A 24,683-nucleotide genomic window follows, 5' to 3' on the forward strand; every position below is an offset into this window, starting at 1 on the left:
TCTGGTGGGCCAGGGTCTGTTAAGTTTGAAATCACCTCAGGCCATTTCTAAAGGACTTCTTCAAATATTTCACGTCTATAAAAGTTTGTTACTAGATAAATAGCCATGGTGGGTGTTAGACCAGGCAGAGAACGAGCCGCATTTCTCCTCCGTGCCTCTTTGGGTAAAATATGGATGTCTTGAATATTTGAGAAGAGTGTTTGTCTTCTCCAGTCCTCTCTGCCTCAAGTATTTGCTGTCTTCCAACTTTGAGGCTGTCAGTCCACGACCTCAGGTTTCAGCATGTCACACCCTAGCTACATACAGAGAGATGCAGCTGTTTCACTTTCCTTTTGTATTTAATTCATACACAGAACTAGGATAAATATAGGACCACCCTCTGGGTCTACATAAATTGGTTCGAGACAGGGTCACACCTCTAAGCACAAAAGCACTGAAGAGACAGCTGTAACTATTAGCCAATTAGTTTCATGTTTCCACCGCCAGCCAAGACCTACAACAGATTCGTGGTACCTGGTTAGAAGATCCTTTTAAGAGTAGCGGTTCCCCCCTGCATCCCCGGCCTAAGAGACTGGCTGCTGTAATGCTTTGTGGCTAATAAAATTTCAGATGGCCTAATTTACCGGGTAGCTTTACCAAAACATCCAAGTAATGCCTACATACTCATTAGGGACAGGCCCAGGACCAGGTCCCTCAGGACTGATTTGCAAAAGCTCTCTGGGATCAGCTTCACCGAGCTTCAGATGCTCCGCCGGCACCAATCAGGTGGGGGATCCTCGATGGGTTTAGTGCAGCAATTTATCTGAGTTTTGTAGTTAAAGTTTGAGCATGAGGTAATTAGAGCCCTGCATGCTTGAAATTCATGAACCTTATTCCCCCTTTAATAGACTCCATGCTAGCTTGCCGAGCTCTGTTTGACTGACATATATGGAGACTTGGTTAAAAAAAAAAAAAGCTCCTGGTCAAAATGTACTTTTAAAAAACAATCACCTTTACACATTAAAATATAATAACAAAAATTAATTCACCATCACTTTTTAAATTGATTTTTTAAATTTTTAGCTCAAGATGTGTATATGGAGTTCTTTAGCTGATCTTCCTATTCCTAGTAAAAGTATTTACATACATGTCTCTGCACTGGGTGGGGTCATTTAGTCAAGCCACCCAGTATCTCCCATCTTTAATTTTTGGAAATGGGACCGTAAGTGCAAATTTTAAAATGTGCACATAAATATAATGCATGAATACATGTATACATAAATGTATATAATACACACACACCCGAGACAACCCCAGATACCAACTGCAACTTTATTTTCAAGAAAGGTTATTTTGCTCAAGCTAAGTAGTATACTGTCAGAGATAGTCTATCTCTAATAACATTCACTGTTTCTATTTGAAATATGTGATTAATGCTGTTAAATCTTCAGGGTTATATTTTAAGTGACAATTGGACACATATACCTTTGAAGCAGAAAGGGACTCAAGTAGTGGTACCTCTTAAGCACGGAGTTAGCATAGCAGGCTCACATCATAGCTCATTGAATTGTTGAACAAAGTGCTAAAATGGAAAGTAGTAAGTTTATTTTGGGGGTAATTATATTTCTGAGATTTTTTTTTCTAGCTGACCTGACATCACATACAACCTAGTACATAACAGGAAAGAGGTGTTTATGCATAAGCACACTGACAACATTCTTTAATTCTTCGTATCAAAAGCTTTATCAGCATACAATATTATTTGCTACTGAGAGATTAAAAAGTCATATAGAAATAACATGTGCTTTGTTAGGTGTGCTCTAGAAAACTGTCATGAGCCCTGGCATTTGACCTTGCTGTAACTCTCTTGGCAGGGTATTAGTGTCTCACTGTAGAGCTTGGAGAAGCTAAGACTAGAATATCAAGTGTCTTATCTGGTATCACCAACTCATAAGCAGTAGAAGCGCTGGGAGAAATAAAGGTAGATAATGTGAAGAACTGGGCTTTTATGAATAACAGCTGCCTCCTCGACTTTTTCAGTATTCCTAAGTCATTGTAAGTATGGATTACTAGAACTTTCAAGGTCCTAACAAGGAAATTGCAGAGGTCAAAGCTAAACCTTGGTTGGCACCATAGGAGCTCTGTCTTGTAACAAACTGAATCGGTATACAAGACGGACAAAGTTAAGACATACTATGGCCCTAACTATTCTTCCCAACTGTGGAGGAAGTCTATAGAAACAGCTGAAAGAGCAATGAGGTTACAAATGCAGAAAAGCAAGGTCAGTCTAAGGAAGACAGCGACTGAGCGTTCAGGGGACTCAAAAAGCCTCAGAGAGGCCTGTGTGGAGAGAATTGGAGGAGAACACACCAAAGGGAGCGAAGCTGATATTGCTTCCTGAATCCTGACAATGAGGGTAATAGGTCGGTAGTTTTGGAAATTACAGAAAAATCATCTTTCTCGACTCCAGCAGAGGAGAGGCAGTTGTGTCTGAGAATGGATGCTCAGGAAGCAAGGCCTTCTGTCCCCCCACAGGACAGTCCCAAATGTTTTCTTCATTGGCTTAATCCAAAGTCATTAAATAGTTCAAGAAGACTGAGCTAACGCTTCCCCCTTTCAATGGCTTTTCCCACAGATACAATGCTTTGCAGTTTTCCCTGATTACTTAAGAGTCTTTTAGGTTACACCTGGGTGTATTCATAATCTCTTCCAACTGTTGGCTGTGAGTATTTGACAGCTTTTGGCTGGAAGGAAGTAATACTTACTGCTTTTGTGATTCAGGATTTGAAGGGACTCCAAAAGCAATTCTAGATCACGCCTCTATTTATGGCACGTAAAGCTTTTGCCATGGCAAAGGATATGATACAGAGAAACTAGGGGCCCGCTGAACCAGGAGAGAGCATCTGCGGTGACTGAAAGGGTGAGCCACATTGGTAGCATGAAGTGAGGAACAAACCTTAAGACATCATTAAGCAAACTGAGGTCTTGAATTTGGGGGGCATTTTTGGCATCTTTATAAACTTACACATAAGGACTTCCATGCCTCTGTGAAACTGGCAGGAAATACAATTCCTGAGTGGAATCCAGGGTCCTTGGCTGAGTTCCTCTGTACGCAGTGGGGGAAGAAGTGAGCTAGCATAGCAGCTAGGAACAAAATGGAGTCAATGTCAGTTAGGTCTCTATGGCTGTGATAAAATACCATGACCAAGACAACTCAGGGGGAAGGAAGGTTATTGGGGTAGTTGCAGAGGGATAGAGTTCACTGGCAGCAAGAGGAAGACATGGGAGCTGGAACAGCAAGCTGAGCTCCAGGACAGCCAGGGCTATACAGAGAAACCCTGTCTCAAAAAACCAGATAAAAGAAGAAGAAGAAGAAGAAGAGGGGGATGTTATGAGCCTTTGAACTCTCTAAGCCCATCCCTACCAATGTACTTCCCTCAGCAAGGCCACACCTCCTAAACCTACCAAATAGGGCCACCAACTGGGGATCACCTGTGCAAATACTTGAGCCTGTAGGAGGCATTCTGGGTCAGAGCATCATCACAAAGTCAAGCCAGGGGAGCCGTGCTGCCTCGAGTTAGGATGGAGCCAGGAAGCTTCCCGGGGCACAGTTTACACATGCACATGAATCCTAAATCATTGTCTTGGTTAACCTTCAACTAGAACTTCTGTCTTGAGCTTTCTTTTGGACTGGCTAGGCCACTACACTGTAGAATACAGCTTTTGCTCTCCCTCTTCCTCTCTCTGTCCCTGTCCCTCTGTCTCTGTCTCTCTGTCTCCGTCTCTGTCTCTCTGTCTCTCTCTCTCTCAGGATATAAACTTTCTATTAATTTTAATTTATTTATTACATTTTTATTTGCTGTATGTACATGGTTTGTGGGGTATGTGCGTGGAGACCAGAGCTGGAGACCAGTCCCTACCTCACTTTTGAGAAAAGGTCACTAACTGGACCTGAATCTCACTGATTTGGGCAGACGGGCTCCTTGCGGGGCTCCAGGGATCTTCTCGTCTCCACCTCGCTAGCTGGGGTGCTGCTCTGCCTGGGTTTAATGTGGGCGTTAGGAATATGAGCTCTGTCCTATGCCCATGCTTAGGTGGTAAGTACTCTACTGACTATGTCATCTACCAAGACCCTGTCCAGTCACCTCTACTTTACTTTTATGGTGGTGGTGGTGTGTGTAATAATCATCTCTCAGGAAAAACTCAATCCTGAGCCCCAGCCCCCTGAGCATGATGATGAGCAAACGCTGGAGAGGCCTCCCATTCAGCAGCCCTTGCTTTCTTCCTTCAGAACTTAATCCCTGGCTACAGCCTTAACTTATTAGGGGTAGCTCTTCTCCATTTCCTGCCTAGACATGGCAATAGCAATGTTTTTATCCTTCTTCCAAACACATGCCTCCCCTCTCTCCACAACCTGCTAACATAATACAAGCTCAGGTCTTCCCCCACCATCCAGGCCTGCTCAAACTTTCTGAGGGAATCCCTCTGCCTCTGTGAAGATGGTGATGTCCTCTGCAGTGTGTAAGACAGTCTATGACTGGGGTGGCAGGCAGATACCCTCTGCCATTTCTTCCCCTGTGCACAAATCTCCCATATCTTAGGTATACTATTTCTTTCTCTACATGCAGTCACCCCACCACCAATACCACAATAAAAACATGCCTTGTGTGTCTGGAAAGATTTGAGATCATTCAGATCCCAACTATTCTCCTTTATTAATCTTGCAGTTTCACTAGACCTCCTCTCCTCTCCTCTCCTCTCCTCTCCTCTCCTCTCCTCTCCTCTCCTCTCCTCTCCTCTCCTCTCCTCTCCTCTCCTCTCCTCTCCTCTCCTCTCCTCTCCTCTCCTCTCCTCTCCTCTCCTCGGCTTTATATCCTTGAGAGGGTTGTTTATTTGTCAAACTTTGGACCTCCCAAGCTTCTCACATCTGGGGACCTTTCAGGTCTGTTCCTCCTTTAGCTGGATCTTACATCTCTTCTACATGAGGTGCTTGAAGATTGGATTCCTGGAGGGCCTCCTCTGACCTCCTGCTTGTACACAGGTGCCTGGAACCATTTTCCTGTACCTCTTTTTGCACTGTAACTCCCTGTTTCTCCTATGCAGATGTTTGTGTATTGTGATTGCCATTGTGGCCCAGCTTCTCCACAACAATACAGAGCCACCCCTTCTATCCATTCAGTCTTTGATGGCCAATGCCTGGCACTTAGTAGGTCCTCAGTGGGTATTTCCAAGAACCACTGACTTATGTTCTTTCCATCTAACACAATGCCTGGCACAGAGAAAATCCTTAAGGAAGGTATATGAAAAGAACCACCACACTGACACATGTCCCCATGTTTGAACCTCCCACACTGAGGAGACCCCTGACTTTCTGGAAAGGGAAGCAAGACAGCTGGAGGCTGGATAAAAAGGACTGGCTAGTGGCGAAGTCCGTTCTCATCAGAATTCTAGTTCAGTTGTTCAGTTCAGATTTTTGGCAAGGGATGCAAATTCTTTTTCAGAAAATGTTGATTGATTGCACAGTTGTGCCCCACTTCATTTGCAAACCTTCATTATCTCTTTTCCCTTTCCTCGCTCTGTCTGCATTTAGAAGGGGCGGAGCTGTGGATAATTCCACAAGGCAATTTTTGTGAATAAACCCACTAACTGGCTGCTTCTTTCAGTCTCCCAGTCTCCGAACAGAATACAAGTGTCTGCCTTAGCTGTATATTCTGTCTCCGGACCCCCTTACATTCATTCATTTGATTACTTACTCATTCATCCAGTGAATCACTTATTCAGTCCTGCTGATGGTGCAGGGTCTATGTGAAGATTTGGTTCTTGTCTGAAGCAAAAATTCTTGACCTGAGATCTATGGTTGGCTTTCTCTGGAAGTCTCTATAATTACATGCACAAAGCTTTATGCTTCAATACTGTGTTTGGATGAGGGTTTGCTTAAGCAGCCTTATTATTTAAAGAAAGGTGTTAGAAACCTCTGAAACCTTTCCCTAAAGGCTTAAGGTCATCCTTGACTCTAAGTAACAGGTCAAAATGTCTTAATGTTTTCCATGGGAGTGATGAATACGCAAACATATCTCCCTGGGCTGCCCTGGTTCCAAGTCCGATTGTCTTGTGAGTCTGTTGACGGATGCACGTATTCCAAATGGCATCCATCTCTCTAGTTTCCTTTGAAACTTTACCCAAGCCACCCTGAAGCCTATCATAATTTGTCCATGCTGGGGATCTCCTGTTAATCTAACTCATACCTAGTTATGAGTGATTATCCTGCAGTCTTTGTTTCTGTGAAACCCAAGGGAAGATGGTAGAAGTGTTTTTGGTTTCTCGTGGTGGTAGCTAGATGCATTTACCTAATCAAATTATGTCTGAGGCATTCAGCATCATAAAGTGAATGCCAATTACCACTGGAACAGGGCACGAGTGAATCCTTCAAAGGAAAATTCACTGGGCAGTTGCTGACACTTGAATTGCTGCTGGCTCTTTGCCCAAGCGTGTGGAAAATGTTTGTGCTGGTTTGAGGCCTTGATTGCAGTTGGCTCCACGGGGTGTGTAGTGACACTGTAGATATGACATCATGCTTGAGGAAAGGCAGGAGCTGGTGACAAGATACACAGAAAAATTCCTCCTTTTCCCATCAAATATTGGATGAAGGTAGTCAGCAGGAGAGTCTTTAGCTCTGGCCTCTGCTTCCAGTAAACAAGAAGTGAAGGCTGAGTGCCTCCCATGGGTTGGCTACCATGCTGGGAAATCTTTATTTATTCTCTATTTATTGTGTGCCTTCTGTGCTCTGGGCTTCATTTTAACTGCTAGAGTTTTAGCAATACAATCCAAATCCTCTGGGTTGTGAAGGTAGGAGCTAGTGAAGGGACAGATACTATGCAAATAAGTTCTAGGAAAATTAAAGTTGGGTGGGGCCCATCATAAGTCCTCACAATTGCTATAAAGAGGCAGTGACTGTTTTGACAGAAGGAGAAATTGAGGTCCATCGAGCCTAATTTCCCAGTAAGACCCAGCTAATTTGGGATAAATAGGATTTAACACTGGATTTGATTAACTCCAGAGCCCAAATCCTTTCTTCTGTGCAAAGCTGCCTCCCAGTAATATGAACCCTCCTAGTGAGTCTCATCTTCAGGCAGAGGGATAGGCAGCCTCAGACATCCCTCAGAAGGAGCCCGAACATTGCAATGCTGTGCCACTCAGGCATTCAGATGGGGCAGCAGCCAGGTAATGTCTCAGCTGCCTCATACAGTGGTGAGCTCATGATGAGAAGGTGTACTCCAGAGGCCCCAGTGGAAACATTGATGTGGAACTGAAGTAAAAAAGAAATAAAATTGAAAAGTTAGGGTTGTATGCTGGTACCGAGAGCCCATTGGTCCTTGTGGGTGAGGTGTTGTGACTATTCGGTTGTAATCACGAGTCCCAGGAAGGCTGGGGTGCAGTGGAGGTCCATGGTTGACAGTCCATTGGTGATGTAGCTAAAGGAAAACAACATGGAGCAGACAAGATGAAGAGGCTCAAAGCTGGTATGTACAGCTGCTGCCTTTGTGTCTGACAGCAGACCGCCAAAGGTCAGACTACTGTAGCTCATCTGTCATGTGACCACTCATCTGTCATATGACCACTCATCTGTCATGTGACCTCACTGGGAACATTCTGGCTCCCACTCTCCCTGCCCCCATCCTGGCTTCATTTATCTACTTCTGTGTTTTGTTCATTTGCTTGTCAGTCTCCACATAGTGTTCTGGTCATCTGGAGAGTCACTGTGATACCTTCTCATTAGCGTTCCTTTGAATACAATGCCCCTGCAGGGAAGAGAGGCTCAGCAAATATTTTTCATGGATGCTTTTTGCCTTCCTCCTAGAAATGGGAATGGAGGCTTGTGTCCATGAGGTCAATGAGGTAAATGTCTTTCATGCTGTATGCCATTGTTGGGTTATCATATGAGGATGGCTGAACTCTGGAAATGGATCCGCCTGACCTCAAGAGCAGCTGCAGGTGCTGTTACAAGCAGAGCCTTGTGTCTTGTGACCCAGCCTCCCGTGGCCCCACTGCTTTGTGAACCTGTTGACACTGATGGTTCCTTTGGCACAGAAAAAGTTACTCAGGGAGCTGCCAGGCATTGATGTGGCCCAAGAGCCAGAGAGAAAAGGAGAAGGAAGAGAGGGAGAAGGAGAGAGCGGGAAGTGGGAGGGGATGAATGAATACATGAATGGAGGACCAGAAGAGAAAATGTAAAGAAGGAAGGGAAAATTGCTTTTTTTTTTACCCACTAAGGGAAATCAGCTGCTTCCTGCAGATCTGAGGTTTCTAACATCGCCCTGAGTATGTGTGATCTAGGAAACCCAGAGCTGACGACCAGATGTGAGTGGAAGAAGATAACTGGCGGATCTCTTTGTTCCGCCAGTAATGTAACTGACAAACTGAGAGGTAATGGGCACCACTCTGACTGGGAGGCAGAACCTGCATCTGGCTGGTGCCCCTGAAGTTAGGAAGGCTGCAACTGGAAGCAGCTCATCAGCAGGACTTGTAAGACAGTTTGCAAAATGAAAGAAGAAGAGTCCCCACCCATGGGACAGCACCAAATCTCTGATACCACACCCCCCCCCCCCACTGACATTTTATACTGGCAAGAAAGGTTTTAGTGTAACTGTGGAAGGACAAGCTACTGTTCTATTCAAATCCCAGAGTTAGGGCATCGTCTTTGTTTGCCTTTGGAGAGCTATGGACATGTGGTGCGTTCCTGTGAGAGACTCTTGATAATCCTGTCTGCCATACCTGGGAAGAAGAAAAGTTTAAACAAGATGAAAGGCCTCTCCAAACTACAGCCTGCTGACTGCCCATGCAAGCTGAGTATATTCTGTGGGGATGGCATGTAGGCCTGTAGCTTCCCAACACATGTATCCGCAGCCCTCTGAGAACTGGATCACTGTTGGGTTTTCAGTCAGCTGAGTGCCTGCTTTCCAGTGGGCGCAACCTGTATTTGCTACAGTATCCCTGAGCCAGAATAAATGATGTTGAATCCTCTTTCTGAGTTCTTACGCAATAAAACTCATGACTCCTGTCTCCTAAGCCTTCATCCTGTGGCCCCCTTGTAACTTCTCCAGGTAGAGAGGGATACAGCCCAACTCTTGCTGTATTTCTGGGAATCTACAGGGAGGAATGGATTGGTGGTTTGTCTAATTTTTAAAAATCATTTATTTATTTATTTTGTATCTGTATTTATTTTGTAAAAAAAAAAATTAAGAAACTCTCATTCCCTCCATTGTATAAAAGAAGTTAATTGTTCAATCCAGTACAACCAAATGCAAGTTTATGAAGCCAATAAATATACCCAGACACACTTTAGTTATCCTTTAAGTAGTTCTGGATAAACAGTCCTTGATAAACAGTACTATGCTCACGCATGCTCCTGTATGTGTGTATGTGTGTGTGTGTGTGTGTGTGTGTGTGTGTTTATTTTAGTTACACATAATATTGTTTTAAAGTAAGAATGTTAAGTTGGAATGATTGAGTAGTAAGTAAAGCTTATTCTAAAAAATAATCCTCTTTGAAACTGAATTATCTGGGGAATCTTATGAAGGTAAAACAGGACCTCCCATGTGCCCTGGCATCTCTTAAGTCACCCATTATGTTCCAAACTCCCCGAGACTCAGCCCAGCTGTGGGTCACGCCTGTCTTTTCTGGAAGATATATTCTCATAAGCTTTGGTGATGAAAGCTACCCACAGGTTCTATCACTCCAAATACTGTTTAGGCCACTGCATTAAGAATCCCATTGTCGCAGGAAAGGGTAGATTCTGTCATCAAGTGCTAACCACCCGGTGAGTGATCATGTGAGGACCTGACATGAGTAGTCCTTAGAGGGATCCCCATATCATGGGGCAAACTCCATTTTATCATTTATTAGCTACGGATGCTGCAACACCTACCTGGAATTCTTATGTCCTCCAGTGGAAATGAGAAGTGAGGTGTGGAAAGTGACTATTTTGATGAGAGATTCTCCTGCAAAAAGGCTGCGGTTTGTTGGTAATCCACTACACAGAAAGCTGGTAAAGGCAGATAGGGAGTGTGGATGCCATTTCAGCTCCTTACTGTGCCATTCTGAAACAGAGAATTGCGAACGGTATTGCAAACTTCTTCCAAATCTGGTCAGTTCCTAAAGTGAGAGGTAGAAACATTCTTCTTGCTAGCCACCCCTGTTGACTTGGTGCTGTGGTAGTTAAAGCAAAACATGCATGGTTTCTGAGACGAGCGGGCAAGATTTCTTTCCTCCCAGTTCAGCAACCCATTTGTAAGCACTAAAACATCCAGGCATATCATCCCTAATTCTTTCAATGAACCCAATCCATACTTAAATTTACCCAGTGCATTCAATCCATACTTAAATTGCAGGAGAAATTTAAATGTGTTGCATCAGAGAACTTTCCAATTAGCATAAGACTGCTTAAAGTTTCAATTATTTCCTTGCATTAAGTCTCTCTCTCTCTCTCTCTCTCTCTCTCTCTCTCTCTCTCTCTCTCTCTCTCTCTCTCTCTCTCTCTCTCTCCCCGGATTGGTACTACTCTATAATGTGTAAATGTTCTGGGATTCAGATTATGAGCTTTAAAAAAATATTAAAATATGAGTTTAAAAGTAAGCCCAGAGTGCATTGTTCCAGTTTATAGGGGGGGTATTCTTGTCATTGGTTTTTTTATTATTATTTTAGATTTATTTATTTTATTTTATATACATGAGTGTTTGATCTGCATGTACATATATACCTCATTAATGCCTGGTGCCAGTGGAGGCCAGAAGAAGGCATCAGATCCTCTGGAACTAGAGTTACAGATGATTTTGAGCCACCATGTAGGTGCAGGGAATTGAACCTGTGTCCTCTGCAAGAGCAGCAAATGTTCTAAACTACCAAGCCATCTTTCTAGTTCCTTACTTTTTTTTTATTTTTATTTTTATTTTATTTTATTTCATTTTATTTTATTTGTTTGAGAAGAGTCTCTTTTTGTAGCTATGGCTGAAACTCATTATGTAGGCCAGGCTAGCCTCAAACTCACAGAAACCTGCCTGCTTCTGCCTGCAGAGTGCTGGGATTAAAGGGTTATATTGCCATACTCAGCTCTTATAGTTATTTTTAGTCAGGTCTCCAGAAGCCTGGTTAACAGTGAAAGAGATATTTTTTTTTCTCTGACTTAGATTTTAAAAGGCAGCAACTAGTCTTAGTGAGAGCACCTTGGGAGAACCTTGTATTTGTATTCAGTGTTTACCAGATGTACACCAGAACACCATGTGTTTTCCATGGTGCACCTGGCCTTTCAATTGGAGTTGTAGTCTTAGCATTGTTGTGAGCTACCCTGATACTGAGCCCTGTTTCAGTGCCATTTCTCCAAACTGGCAATTTCTGTATGTAAACCATTCTCAAAGCATATAAGAGTAGGTGAATTGGGGGAGGTCGTGGACACTGGGCAGAACTGTGTGCACTGTATTCAAAACTGGGATTTGATCTAATGTTACATGTAGACAGGCAGTGGAAATTTCCTCAGTAGTCTCACAGAGAGGGAGGGAGGAGAGGGAGAGATAAGGGGAAGGAGTAGAGAGAGGAAGAGAGAATAAGGGAGGGAGAAGGGCGAGGGAGAGAGAGAGAGAGAGAGAGAGAGAGAGAGAGAGAGAGAGAAGGAGGCAGGGAAGAAAGGAATAGGGAGAGGTGGGGAACAGAGAGAGAAAGAGATTTGTAAGGTATAAACCACTATAGCCCCTGAGAAAGCTCTTTCTGGCTTCCCTGACCCTACAGTGAGGGACACTAATTGAGATTTGTCAAGGAAAATCTCTCTTCTTTTCACTGGTAGCCATGGAAAGACTTATTAAGTATCCTCTCCTCCACTCTCCTCCAGCCCCTGGCTTTGCTGAGTCTAAGTACTACAGCTCAGGGAGTGAGGCCTGGAGAAGCCATTCAGCTTGTCCTTTGGGCCTCCCTTCCCCCAAACTCAGTGTGGGTCCAGAGAATGCTCCATGTCTCCAGGATTCAGAGGGCAGACCTAGGAGGTGACTATACCGTCTCTCCCGGTGGAAGGGTCCATTCTTGGGCTGTTGCCAGTAGACTTAAGGGCAGCATTGGCCATGGCTGTTGGGAAATGGGGTGAGGTTAACTCTGTATGAACTTCTTGTCGACCCCTGCCTACTGTTGCACGTGTCATTTTCCTCACCATGGAAGACCTTTCTCTTCTCTCCAGTGAACCCTTCCTCTGGCAGCAGGCTCTCTGTGGCTCCCCACCTGTGGTTGCCCCTTGCATGATGAACTGTGCTGGTAAAGGCTCTCTACATGTGGAGGGCTAGGAAGGGAAAGGGCAAAGCCGGCCTCAAGGCAACCAGAGCCCATGACTTCCCTCCCTTCATTATGTGTGTCTACTGAGCTGTCCTGTTTCTACTTCTAATGGATGCTTCCATAGCAAGTTGACCTTTTGGCTGAATAGGTCAAACTCCCACTGAGTGCTAATCCCTAGTCCTCCCTCCCCACCTTATCCCTGGAGATACAGAACACCGGTTCAGAATATGGCTGGGTGTTGGGAGTGTATTTTTGAAAGAGGATTGTATTTTGGTGCACAGAATTAATTCATGGAGACCACCATGAATGGTTACAACAGGGTCCAGAGTAAAATATTTCAGCTGACATTGTTGAGGTACAAAGTTTATAAACCTGTGTTTAAATGGCAGGCAGTTTCCTTGGCTGTCTTCTTCTTTCTAATGAGGGCTTGGAGAACTTCTCATATCACTGTGGATTTCTGAAGCATAAGACCAGGATTTCCTATGCTGATGTCTTTGAACAAAAAAATAATGCTTTCCCTCTGTACATTTCTTCCTTTTAAAATCTCTAGAACTCTGGGTGCTTGCTGTTCAGCCTCCTTAAATACGAGGTGGTGGCACCTTTTAAGGATTATTTTTGTGCTGGGCCTGGTGTTAAGTATTTGAAGATTTTTCTTGTGTTTGCTTACTGATTCCCAACAGCAGTCACCACTTCCTAGCTAGAGATTTTTCAACACTGAATGGGCACTTAGCTAACGTTGGATGGAGTTTTAAGTTGAATTATATGAGGCACTTGCTTTCTTTTTAACAGTTTATATATGCTGTTCAAATTAGTCATCGCTCCTGTCTGTCAGTGAGTTAGTCGAGATCTTCACAAGACAATGGAAAGTATTCTCCATTTATTTATTAATGTCTTGCTTATGGGTGTGTTTATTAACTTAGTGCTCTTTTGATTTTGAAAGTAGTCACTTATTAAATTAAGTGATAAATGAAGTATATCAGAAGGTGAAATGGAAAAGAAAAAAAAAAAAAACAGAACAACAACCTAGTGCCTTGGTGCTGTTCTGTGGGGTTTACCAAACAAACTTGGAAAGTGTAACCTTTCAGAACAGAGACCTCAGAGACATACTCATGAAGCAGGTCACTGTGCTGAAATCAGCAGACCTCACTGAGGTCAGGCCCATTAGCTTTTCCATGGCTTCAATGATACTTTGTAGACTCAGGGTGATTAATGCAGAGAAACAAAAGAGCTGTGTGCATTGTCCCAGTGTTATAAGCCCACCAATTCTCAAACTGCAGAGAACCAAAGGAGAAGTGCAGGAGAAGTCCATATTTAACATCTATTCAGTTACCAATAATGCCAGAGTTAAAGCAGGGCTCCTACCAGGGGCGTAATGGGCTCCTGTTTAACATATTTATGTTGGCTGTAAAATTAGGAGCTGTCATTACAGCCCCACATCACCTGCATAAGTGCAAAACAGATAAATCAAGAGAAGTTCCAGCATCATAAAAACGCCATCGAGTAGGATAGCATGAAACCACTTACAGGATACTGGTATATTACGCTAGTGGGATGCATGAGCCGAGGCTTCCGGAGAACAAAGAGGAACTGCTCGGGTCAGGGGCAAGGATGCAAGATCTGATGAAGAGGTTTCCTTTGGAGGATGACCTGAGCACAGGTGAAGGAAGAGGAGGAAAAGAAAGGCCAGCAGAAGCCAGGCTTGCATAATCCTGGGATGTTATTCAAGACAACTGTTTCTATGCTTCTAGAAGCATTTGAGCTGCCATCTGTTGTTGCTAGAGCCTGCCTGTGGGCCTTGCTAACATTCTCTGGGAGGCTGGAGGGCTCTCTAAAGTCAGCACTTTCAGTCCCACCTTACTGAGTTGTTCATAGAATGGTTTATGTTATCTAAAGTTCAATTGTAATCCTTCCTTAAATGACATGTGGTTATTTATTTTGAGCCTTGTAATTGAAAATCTCCCCAAATTCTGAACTATTAATAAACTCTGAATCCTAATTACTGCCTCCAAAAGGGAGTGGACATTTTAGAAGTTTTTCAGCTCTCCTCTTCTCCCTCCTAAAAGCCACCCATCCCCATAATCTTTGGGGGGAAAAAAGGCTGCAGATTTTATTCATGTGGGATCATTCACACCAAGCTACCATAATGTGCAATTAACACTGTAGAAACTGAAAACAGTATTCAGCAAGACAGCTGCATTATCAAAAATGCCAAAGGAGTTTTGAAGGGAGTAATGTGCATGTTAGAATAGAAAATTAATCAGAAGCACATGCACACACATATACAGCATAGCTGCCTAAATATATTTAAATATGGAAAAGTAAAATCCTATGTCTGCACCTATGATAAAGATTAATCTCAGCAAAGAGATGGGTTCTTTTTTCATCTGAAAATTATTAGTTACATGTTTGACTTCTGAAGCAAACAGGGACATGGGGCTGAAATTCCAGCTGGAATATTTCTTTTCTTTTCTTTTATTAGATATTTTCTTTATTTACATTTCAGATGTAATCATCACTCTTTAATTGTAGTTTCTACACTTCCACTGAGAAATGTCTCTCTCCTTTTTCTCCTGCGGCCACAATGGCACTTGGCACTTAGCATTCATGCGATCTTCAAAGTACCTTCTAGAGACTTCCTCTCGTGAATAGGAGTAGGCTTCCTGTGTCTACAGCGCCGCGCACCAGGAGCATGCGCTGTTGGTTGTTGTTGCAGCCCTACGTGGCTCTCCGTAGGAGTGATTAATGAGGTCATCAAAATGAAGTGGCATTCCTCTGGTACCGTTTTACAGGATGGTCCTGTCCACTAGCTGAATGTGGGTTTAGCTGTGAGAAAGCCAAGGCTTTTCATGCCGTTTCCAGTTTAAATGGTGGTGAAGAAGCAGGAAGATATGGAGACTCTTTCCTGTCAGAAATGTAGAAAAGCTCTGGACGTGTCCTGTCTTACGCCTCTGTAAGGCAGAGAGGGATCCATGATACTCTAGAACTTAAAGGAAAGGATAAACGAACACCCATAGATCATTAAACTGGCTGGCATTGCACCTTGGAAATACTGGGAAGAAAGGACCCTCACTTCTGGATTCCATCCATACTATGTCTGAAGTGCACTTTAGTTTTGAGATCTCTGTTAGTGGCAGGCACCAGAAAGTTGTCCCCTCAGGTAGAACAGTAACGACTGGCATCTTTAGACCACAAGCAGCCACTGATGGAGGTGCACACTGACCAAGGTCCATCTGCACTGCTCGTTGGTTTTGTAGAATAGTCACATGAGTACTCAGAGATATGGAGGCCACTCTCCATGACACATGGCAGCAGTGCAAAAGCTCCTTAATGAGAATCTGTCATCTGACATGTAACTAACTCTTCCTAAATTCTGATGAACTTGCACATTAGAAAATATTAGTTGTATCCTGTTTGGCTTTTAGGAGTTTATCTTGCTCTGCTAGCTGGGGTAGGACGTTGCTATAGGCACTTAAAAATAACAATGTTATAATTTAGAGAAAAGCTGTATTCATTTGTTCTAAAAGAATAGGACGGCCGGGTGTGGTGGCACACGCCTTTAATCCCAGCACTCGGGAGGCAGAGGCAGGTGGATTTCTGAGTTCGAGGCCAGCCTGGTCTACAAAGTAAGTTCCAGTACAGCCAGGGCTACACAGAGAAACCCTGTCTCGAAAAAAACACACACAAAAAAATAGGAATGTTTGTGTGCGGTTTCTTTGTTTTTGTTTTTGTTTTTTGTATAGGAAAAATATGTAAAAGGTAAGATTTTCGGTCTGGAGGATTTTTGGTTTGTTTTTTGGTTTTGTTTTTTGGCAGGGGTGTTTGTTTGTTTGTTTTAAGTGTATAGATGTTGATGTTCAGCTGAAACTTAAATGCAAACAACTCAGAGCCCAAACTGACGGTGACCAGTGTTTCTTTCAGAACTCACTGATGCTTTAGCAGAACATTAAAACAAATGGGGGGAGATTGAGGATTTGAGACCAGAGCTCCAACTTAATTACTTTTTTTCTTTTCTCTCTCTCTCTTTTTTTCTTTCAAGTTATAGGTGCACAACGAAGGCGGAGCCCCAGCGCACTGGCCATTGAAGTATTTGAAGCACATTTGGGAAGCCACATTTTGCAGGTACCTCTAAAAAGTCTTTCTTCCATCTTATCAAGGAAATGTTGGATTTGAAATCTTCTTATACATTCTTTTAGTTTCAGATATGTGTTTGATTACTGTTATTTTTTCTTGGAATTCACAAATCTTCATGATTTTTTCTCCTTTCCTTTCCTTTTTTAGAAAGCCATTCCTTGAGGGAAAATTAATGAGAAAGGGAGGGCAAGTATTACCTGTGCTATAATAATTTAGATGAATTGCACTTAGTTGATGCACAGTGATCACATGTATGCCGTGTTTGCAAGTGAATATGTTTGTGTCCTCTGAGCTACACATTGCTTATCAAAGAGCAGGGTTTTGTTGTGAAAGTACTGTGGCATTGTGTTTGTGTGTCGCCAAACTTCAGTTCTTTGCTTGAGTTTGTATTTGTTAAATGCAGTCCTGTTGTTTGCCTCCTCAAATTAGAAAACTAGTTAGTGTGAATTCTTAAGCCTATATTTAAGTAAGTGGTTTTGTCAGCACATTTCATGATAAGTAGATGGGAAAGGTATGAGATAAAGTTGTAGTTCTATAGCACCAGAGAAAATTCATCCCTGGATCAGCATCTTATCTAATCATCTTACTATAACCTTAAGATTATTCCATGCGTTTAGTGCTTCTGCCTTCATCAATGGACCGCTGGTCTACATTTAGAAGATGTGCTGATGTTTTCTATATTCTTATCCCTTCAGAGCTAAACGAATGAACAGTCAAAAAGATGACACTCCTAAGTAGGATTGGATCTGCCAGGCTAGCCCGTAAATTGTGTATACTAGGAATTCATTCTGAGTTTCTCCTTGGAGAAAATCAGCTCTTGGTGCAGTCACCCTTTTAGTTCTTGAATCTCTTTCCTGGTAGCTTGAGAATCCTGCCCCACCCCACTCCCCAGCACACATGCGTTTAAAGGAAGAGTTCTTGGTATCCACCTACCATCTCCATCTACCAAGTCTACTGGGTCAAGTAAAGAATGTGTTCTTTTCATCATCCGACTGCAAGGATTTTATTGTGTGAGAAATCATAGTGCACAATGGAAAATTCACAGCACTTAAATGTCTTGACTTTAGTTTATTCTGTTTCTGATTTTCATTCATATCTGCTATTGGACAGGGTGTTTCTTGATCCACCTTGAAGGAACAACATCTGAGTTACCTTTACAATTACTGAAAATTTGTTTAAAGATGCAGAAAGGAGCCCATTTCTCTTTAGAACTTTTGATTTTTATCTTTTTTCCTTCATGTACATACTTGGTTCTGGGTCAGGATCTCTATTACATGTTTTATATAGACTGGGACAGATAAGTTATTGGATTCTTCTGTGACACAGGACTATTGCTAATTAGATTCTGACAAGTTTAGTCCTATACTTAGTCAATAAGATGGAGGTTCAGACTATAACCCTAGATTATTGTTTTCTGATTCAGAGTCCTTTAGGAGTATAAATTAGGAGTTGCAATAATTCAAAACTAATAAAAATTATAAGAGTTTAAACTGATTTTAATTTAGTATAAACATATTATATAGGGTGACTCACAAATATTTGTTCAATATCATGCTTTACTTAGAGAATAGAGGTTTTAAAAGGAGACTGTTGGCTTGTCAGTATGTATGGTTAGTTTATATTGTCCTTAGTCTCCATGCTATAAGACAAGCCTGTATATCTGGGTATTGCTTGGGAAAGGCTGTGCAGACTGTCATTAAAAGTGTAAATTAAAAATGTTTCGTGAAGAACAATGAAGAACCCACAGAAATAGTTTGGAGAACACATGTCTTAAAAGGAATGGTAATGACTGTTCTATACATTGGAAAAACTCAGTAAAGGAAACTGTACTGATTTTCTCCTCATAATACAGAAAAAGGAAAAAAAAAAAGAAGAGAGAGAGAGAGACAGACAGACAGACAGAAAGACAAAAAAAAGACATAAAGAGGAATGAGTGCAGATTAAAAAAAAACAAACAAACAAACCCCATTCTCTTACCGTAAAGATCCAACATACACTGGAACACTTGTGGATTATTTGGAGCCTGTTGTCTTTAAGGGAATATATTGGTTTTTCACAAAAGCAAGATATTTGAGTATAGGTGAGTTATAGGATCTTGAAATTGCCATAGACATTAGAACGTCCCATGTCATTTGATTGGAACACAGTGGTTGTGGAGTGGAAGAATGATACAGTGCTCTATGTAGAACTTTACCCTGCCAAACTTAAGGGTAGTTGTAGCAAGAAGAGCCTTGCCAAGCGCCTCTTAGTTATCTTCCTAGCTAGCAAGGGAAGCCTGCAGTCCACAGACTGATGTCAGTACCACAGACAACAAAATATCAGTATCGCAAAAGTGTACGATGAGTCCGTACATTTTGTTTTGAAAAGATATCTGATAGACTCTAATGGATTGATGGAGTCTGAAGAGAAAATTTTCTTTCTTTTCTTATCCTTCTGTCCTTTGCAAAAAATCTCTTGATAAAATGTCTGTCATTCAGATTACAGGCCTGATCTTAGACCTATGATTTATAGTAATACCATCCCACCAGACTTTCAAATATTGAGTGGGAATACAAAATTCGCTACATGGGGCTATTGTCTGTAATTAGCTTACATTCATTTAGAGAAGGGAAATAGGAAGCTTCTTACAATTAGGAATGTAATAGTAGTTGAGTGTGTTAGGGATCTGAACTATCCGAGTTCTACTTTGCTCATGAGACATCAAGATGGGATCTCAATTGTTGATAAGTGAGTAGTTTCTTAAGCAGAGACAGTGGAATAATTTTCCAATCAAAGACAATGTGGGGTGCAAAGAGGTGCAGACAAATAACCATAAGGCTTCTTTGGAGAATGTAATAACATTTGATGTGATGCCCAGTTCATGTGGACAGGAAACACATGAGTGGTAAAGGTGGGGAAATCCTATAAACCATGTGTTACAGGTCTGCTGGGCTAACATAGGAGGTGCAGGTTCCCTTCTCCAAATGGTGATGATCTTGTGGGAAAGGTTTTCATGCAGTCAGGAGCAAGGAAAGGTTTGGATCCATCAAAACACGGTATCTGGGAGATTGTCAGTTGTGAGAACCTAATGTTAGTATCTAAAGACATTAACATTAAAGAAATTAAGATGCCATTGAGATAGAGCCCCATGGAAGGAGAAGAACATATAGAACTGATACAGTCATTGACACATGGACATCATGGACAGATAAAAGTGACAGGGTTAATAGCACTCGTAGACCCTATAAGTTAAGATAAGATCCTATTCCTTAGAGATTTTTGAAATCCAGTCAAAAAGCAGAGTTGATATAAGGGAAGGAGCTAAAATTCTAGGTATGATCCTAGTTTAAATACTATGAAAGCTAGGGCTGAAAATGGGACTAGGAATTCCAAATCACTGGAGCCTAGATAGCTTTTAACTACAATGGAGGAATGGGCTGAAAACCAGTAGGAATGATCTGGAGGAACAAAGAGGTTAAGGAAAGGAATCCCTGGGACATGTGGTCCATTCGTTTCTAAGCAAAGAAAAGATGACAAAGGAGGAGGAAGCCACAGGATTTGTTTTTGCTCATGAAAGGAATTCTAATAACCCGCTGGTAGATGAAAACCCCTCAGTAAGGTAAACACTCAGTGGTTTTATTCATGGAAAACATGGCGCAGATGAGTGAGATGCAGAAGAAAAGCACAACAAGGTCTGGGGGCGGGGGATGAAAGAGAATCTAGCCAGTTATGGTAGGGTAGAATGACAGCTGAGAAAATGGTGTCTAGGTGAAATATTTTTGCGTATGGTAGAAATACATGTATATGTTAAGGTTCACCGAATAAAGCACTTTTTGATATTGGAAACTAAGTCTATTGCTTTAATAAATGGATGGATGGATAGATGGGTGGGTGGATAGATAGGTGGGTGGATGGATAGATAGATAGATAGATAGATAGATAGATAGATAGATAGATAGATAGAGACAGACAGACAGACAGACAGACAGACAGAGCATAAATCTGTCATTCTTTATATAATTAAAGTATCCCTTATTCATATCCTCTAGCTATACTGAATCATTTTCATTATCATTCATGTTATTTAAATATCATATGAATGTACCATAGTTTATTTATCTAATTTCCTGGCATTATGTATATTGACTATAACTAAAACTTTCCATTTCTAATGTAAATACCAACTATTGTGTGCAAAACTGTGCACTCATGTGTGCCTGTGTGTTTTAATTGTAAAAGTACAGTTCAGGTGGGTAATAGCATGAATGTATTGCAATTTTGCAAAGTCTCATGTATTATGCCAACTTCCCTTCTTATGCCTTCAGTGGATGCATTATATATAATATATAATTATATAATATATGTAGTTTCAGGAAAAAATGAGATCTGTAAGCTCTCTTAAAATTTGATCAGTCTGTACTTTTTGAATAGAGAAAAATTCTAAACTTTGTAGTGATTCTGACCTTGTAAAATTCTCCCTCTCTCCCTGTCCCTCTCCCTCTCCCTGTCCCTCTCCCTCTCCTTTCATGTCTGATTGTTCTGTCTGTTGGTTTAGTAATTGTACATGCAGGCAAGATGAAGGTCAAGTGCTATGTAGTATGTACCTCAAGGGCCACTGTGCATACCTTACCACTGACAGCCACCATTAGAGTAGACCAAGGGAGCCTGTAATTGTTCAAGCATCTTTAGGACAGAAGCACCATCTGCATGGGATGTCAGTCCTGCAAGTACAATTCTGTGAAGTTGGTCTTAGAGGACCCAAGTCAAGACATGTAGTTTCTTCAACATTTGTGAGGGAGATGAGGGGTGGGAAGACAAGTGGAGGTGGAGGCCGAGGGCTGCACATTTTATGGACGATTAACTGAAAATCTCAGAACCTTTGGAGGTCATTACAGGGAACTTTCCTAAACACACACATGTGACTAAGTGTGAATTTGGCCCAAGTTCTCTTTGTTGTCCCTACTTTGTGCTTTCCTTTCCATAAGGAAGCTCAGGCAGGGCCTGTTGAGGCTCTTCAGGTAAAAGTGCTTGCTGCTTAATCCTGGTAATCTTCAATCCCCAGATCCATGTAGAGGTGGAAGGAGAGAATGGCCTTCACAAAAGCCCCTATGGCCTCCACGTGTGCCATAATACACACAAGACCTCACAGAGTAAGCTCTGACCTCCATATGTGCCATGGTACACACAAGGCCTTCACATGTGCAGTGGTGTGTATACCCATGCATCATGCACATCCCCCCCCCCAGAATAATAAAGAATAAGGATGTGTTTTAATTACAAGTGCTGTTTCTTTTTACCCTCCCAGTGTAGGGACCATGCTTGATATTTATATTTCACTTCATAGAAATTAACAAAACATAAAATACCAAATATCATATTTGCAAGTCATAAAATTAACCACTGGAATAGCTTTCCCTCAGGTGCCAGAATTATGAATGGAATGTTTTAATTATTTGTATGCCCTTAGCAGAGGGTTTGCTTTTTTCACTCTGTAAATAATGTTTATATAATTGTTATATAAAGTTGTGATATTGCTTATGCATGTTTTATATTAATGCTGCTACGCCCACCTAAAAATGTTAAGACAATAAAATCATACCTAGCACCAGGAACAGTAGGAAACTCTTGCTTCACGGAAACGAAGAACCCGCGCCTTTGATGCAGGATGTCATGGGACAGGTTTAGAATAAATTAATTCAGGATTTATATTCCTATACTTGTCATACTTTGAAGTTTAGGTAATAGAATACACCAACTCATGATGAAATGAGAACATATGGTTTTCTGCCAAGAAAGTTAAAAAAATGTGGCAGCTGTAGTAAGAATATATATATAAAATATATATGTTTTATATATATATATATCTTTGTTATAATGTAAGTACTTCTAGTCACAGTACTATTTTTATATTTTACTATTTTTCAAAGATCAGCTACTTACAGGAGAGGATTTAGGATTCTGGGGGGAGGAAATACCTTGAAACTGTAGATAGGTACCTATGGTGTCGGGGATGGACAGAGAATGAGCAAGCTGCTGTCGCTAAACTCTCTTCCACTCTCATTCCTTTCAGCAAAGAAAATTAAAAATAAAAAATTAAAGTATAAATTAGAATATATATAATTATATCATATCAAAATTTGAATATATGGTGTATATTTATGTATGGTATATATGATTTTGTGTTTATATATTATCTGAGCAAGATGCTGGTGAAATGGTTGAGTCAGTAGTGCTGTCACACAAGCATCTGAGCCTGAGTATTGTCCCCAGAATCCATGTAACTAACTGTGTGTGGTGATGTACATCTGTACTCCCGGTGCTTGAGCAGGCAGAGGCAGGAGAATCTCTGGGACTTGGTTATCTAACCAGCCCAGCATAATGGGCAGTTCCAGGGTCAAGGAGAGACCTTGCCTCCAACAATAAGAGAAGATTGATTGAGGAAGACCCCAGTGTGGGCCCCTGACTTCGGCAACAAACAAGTGTATATCCACACACATCAAGCAAACAAAACATGGGTCCGGATAATGCATTTGACCAAATATCTAAGCAAAAGAAAGTGATTCAACATAAAATGTGTCAAAAGCTAATACAAATACACAAATTATGACTGTATTAGGATATGCCTAGCTTAGTCAGCACTCCTTCTTCTTGACAGTAATGTTTTCAAAAGGACTTGAGGAGAGTGATATGAAGAGTGCTGTTTTATTGATGAGGCAGAGTGTCATCTTTGTTTTAGGAAACTGCATCCTCCCCCCTGATTGTTCCTAGTGAGGTGATAGCTTGCTGGACATAAGTGTTAAGATAAAATGATTTCTAATAATAGAGGCATTCTGGATTAATTTCTTTAGCTGTGATGGAATAAGTTGAGGGAGGTGAGTGACCCCACTGTCTTGGTATGATCTGGAATGGTAAGAAAATGTAAAACTAAATATAGAAAAAGAGAAAGTTAGTGAATATATTTGCATATGCAAATTAGCTTAATTGATACTGCTTGCCTCTACAGGGATTTTTCATTACAAACTGGAGTGCTACATTGTTCAGCTCATATTGAGTAATTTAGTAACTAATGAGACCAGTTTGCACTAATTTGCATATGATAAATGAGCTTAATTGCAGTAAATAACTTGGAGGCATAATTACTTAATTTTCCTGTGTTGCACGGCTTTTAAGTTCACGTATGAACAACTCAAGATAATTTTGCATATTTAAATTAGTTGCTTTTAAATTTTCTTGAACAAAAAAAAAAGAACACACCTTATCAATTGAGCTGTAAAACAATCGAAAGTAAGGGTACAGTACTTTTAATTTAAAAGAAAGAAGAAGGAGGAAAAGTAGAAATTCCCTACCTCTGCAGATTACTTCTGCATATTTACCTTAAGGAAGATATCAGTTTGGCATTTACAAAATGTTTTTAGTATTGTAAGTTAACTTGCAACTTGTAAGTTAACTGGCATGGGTTACTGGATTTAGATGAGTTAAAATTTTTGAAATGGGTTTTATGAAAGAGAGGTGAGCTATTTGTTACCTAATTTGGCAAACTCACAACATGGGTGGTGGAATTGGGTCTCCCACCTGCAGGGTGCAGCTCACCTGCTCTGCCAGACTCAGAACTGTGGGCCTTGCTGTGTCTGACCCTGTTGCCTCTCTCCATTCAAGTGGAGATCTTGGTATGACTCACCAAGCCTTCCCATTATCTGTTGGTGTGTGTGTGTGTGTGTGTGCGCGCATGTGTGTGTGTAGTGGGGGAGTATTATATTTTATAAAAATCTCCATCCTCAAAATTGAAAAACTGAAGCACTTAAGTTGATAGCAAACCTTATTTCATTATTAACAGAATGCCCCAAAATGTTGTTTTATGGTTAGAAACAGAATTTATTATTCAGAGCTAATGGGCCAAATGAAAGTTTTATTCGTGGTTTTGAGAAGATGCATAGTTATGAAAACTGAAAACCTGTCACTTTAGAAAAGTTTAAAAACAAAAGATGACATTAGAGCTATTCGTTTTACACAATCTGGAAAAAGTTAACCCATGATGCTTTGCTCTGAAAGCTCCCATTCCACAGAGTCAGAATAATCATAGAGGGAAAGAAGTCAGAATAAGAAGCAGGCTGGAATAAGTACGCGTATTAGTGTATTGGAAGTGCAAAGTCTGCATCTTTTCTATATGAGACTCAGAAAGCAAACAGCTAACAGGAGAATGGAGGCATAAATCTTGCCCCACAAAGCCAGCACCTTGTCTCACATCCCCAGCTCAGTTACCAACTTCTTCAGGCCATGGGGGCAGG

The 24,683-nt window shown here is 41.4% G+C and overlaps 1 protein-coding gene across 5 annotated transcripts in view; it reads left to right on the forward strand.

The window, feature by feature from the left end:
• The window catches only part of Npas3 (neuronal PAS domain protein 3), an 829,848-nt gene that overhangs the window by 378,002 nt on the left and 427,163 nt on the right, over positions 1 to 24,683 (forward strand). For 4 of the 5 annotated variants that reach the window (XM_085830373.1, XM_085830374.1, XM_085830370.1 and 1 more), the window contains one exon: positions 16,331 to 16,407. In XM_085830373.1, the coding sequence (XP_085686499.1) occupies positions 16,331 to 16,407 (77 nt within the window). Of the gene's footprint in view, positions 1 to 16,324; positions 16,408 to 24,683 lie in introns of all 5 variants that reach the window. The other variant, XM_085830371.1, reaches the window with a different exon arrangement.

Source organism: Mus caroli, unplaced genomic scaffold (assembly GCF_978045245.1).
Source record: "Mus caroli unplaced genomic scaffold, Mus_caroli_1 scaffold_14, whole genome shotgun sequence".
Classification (NCBI taxonomy): Eukaryota; Metazoa; Chordata; class Mammalia; order Rodentia; family Muridae; genus Mus; species Mus caroli.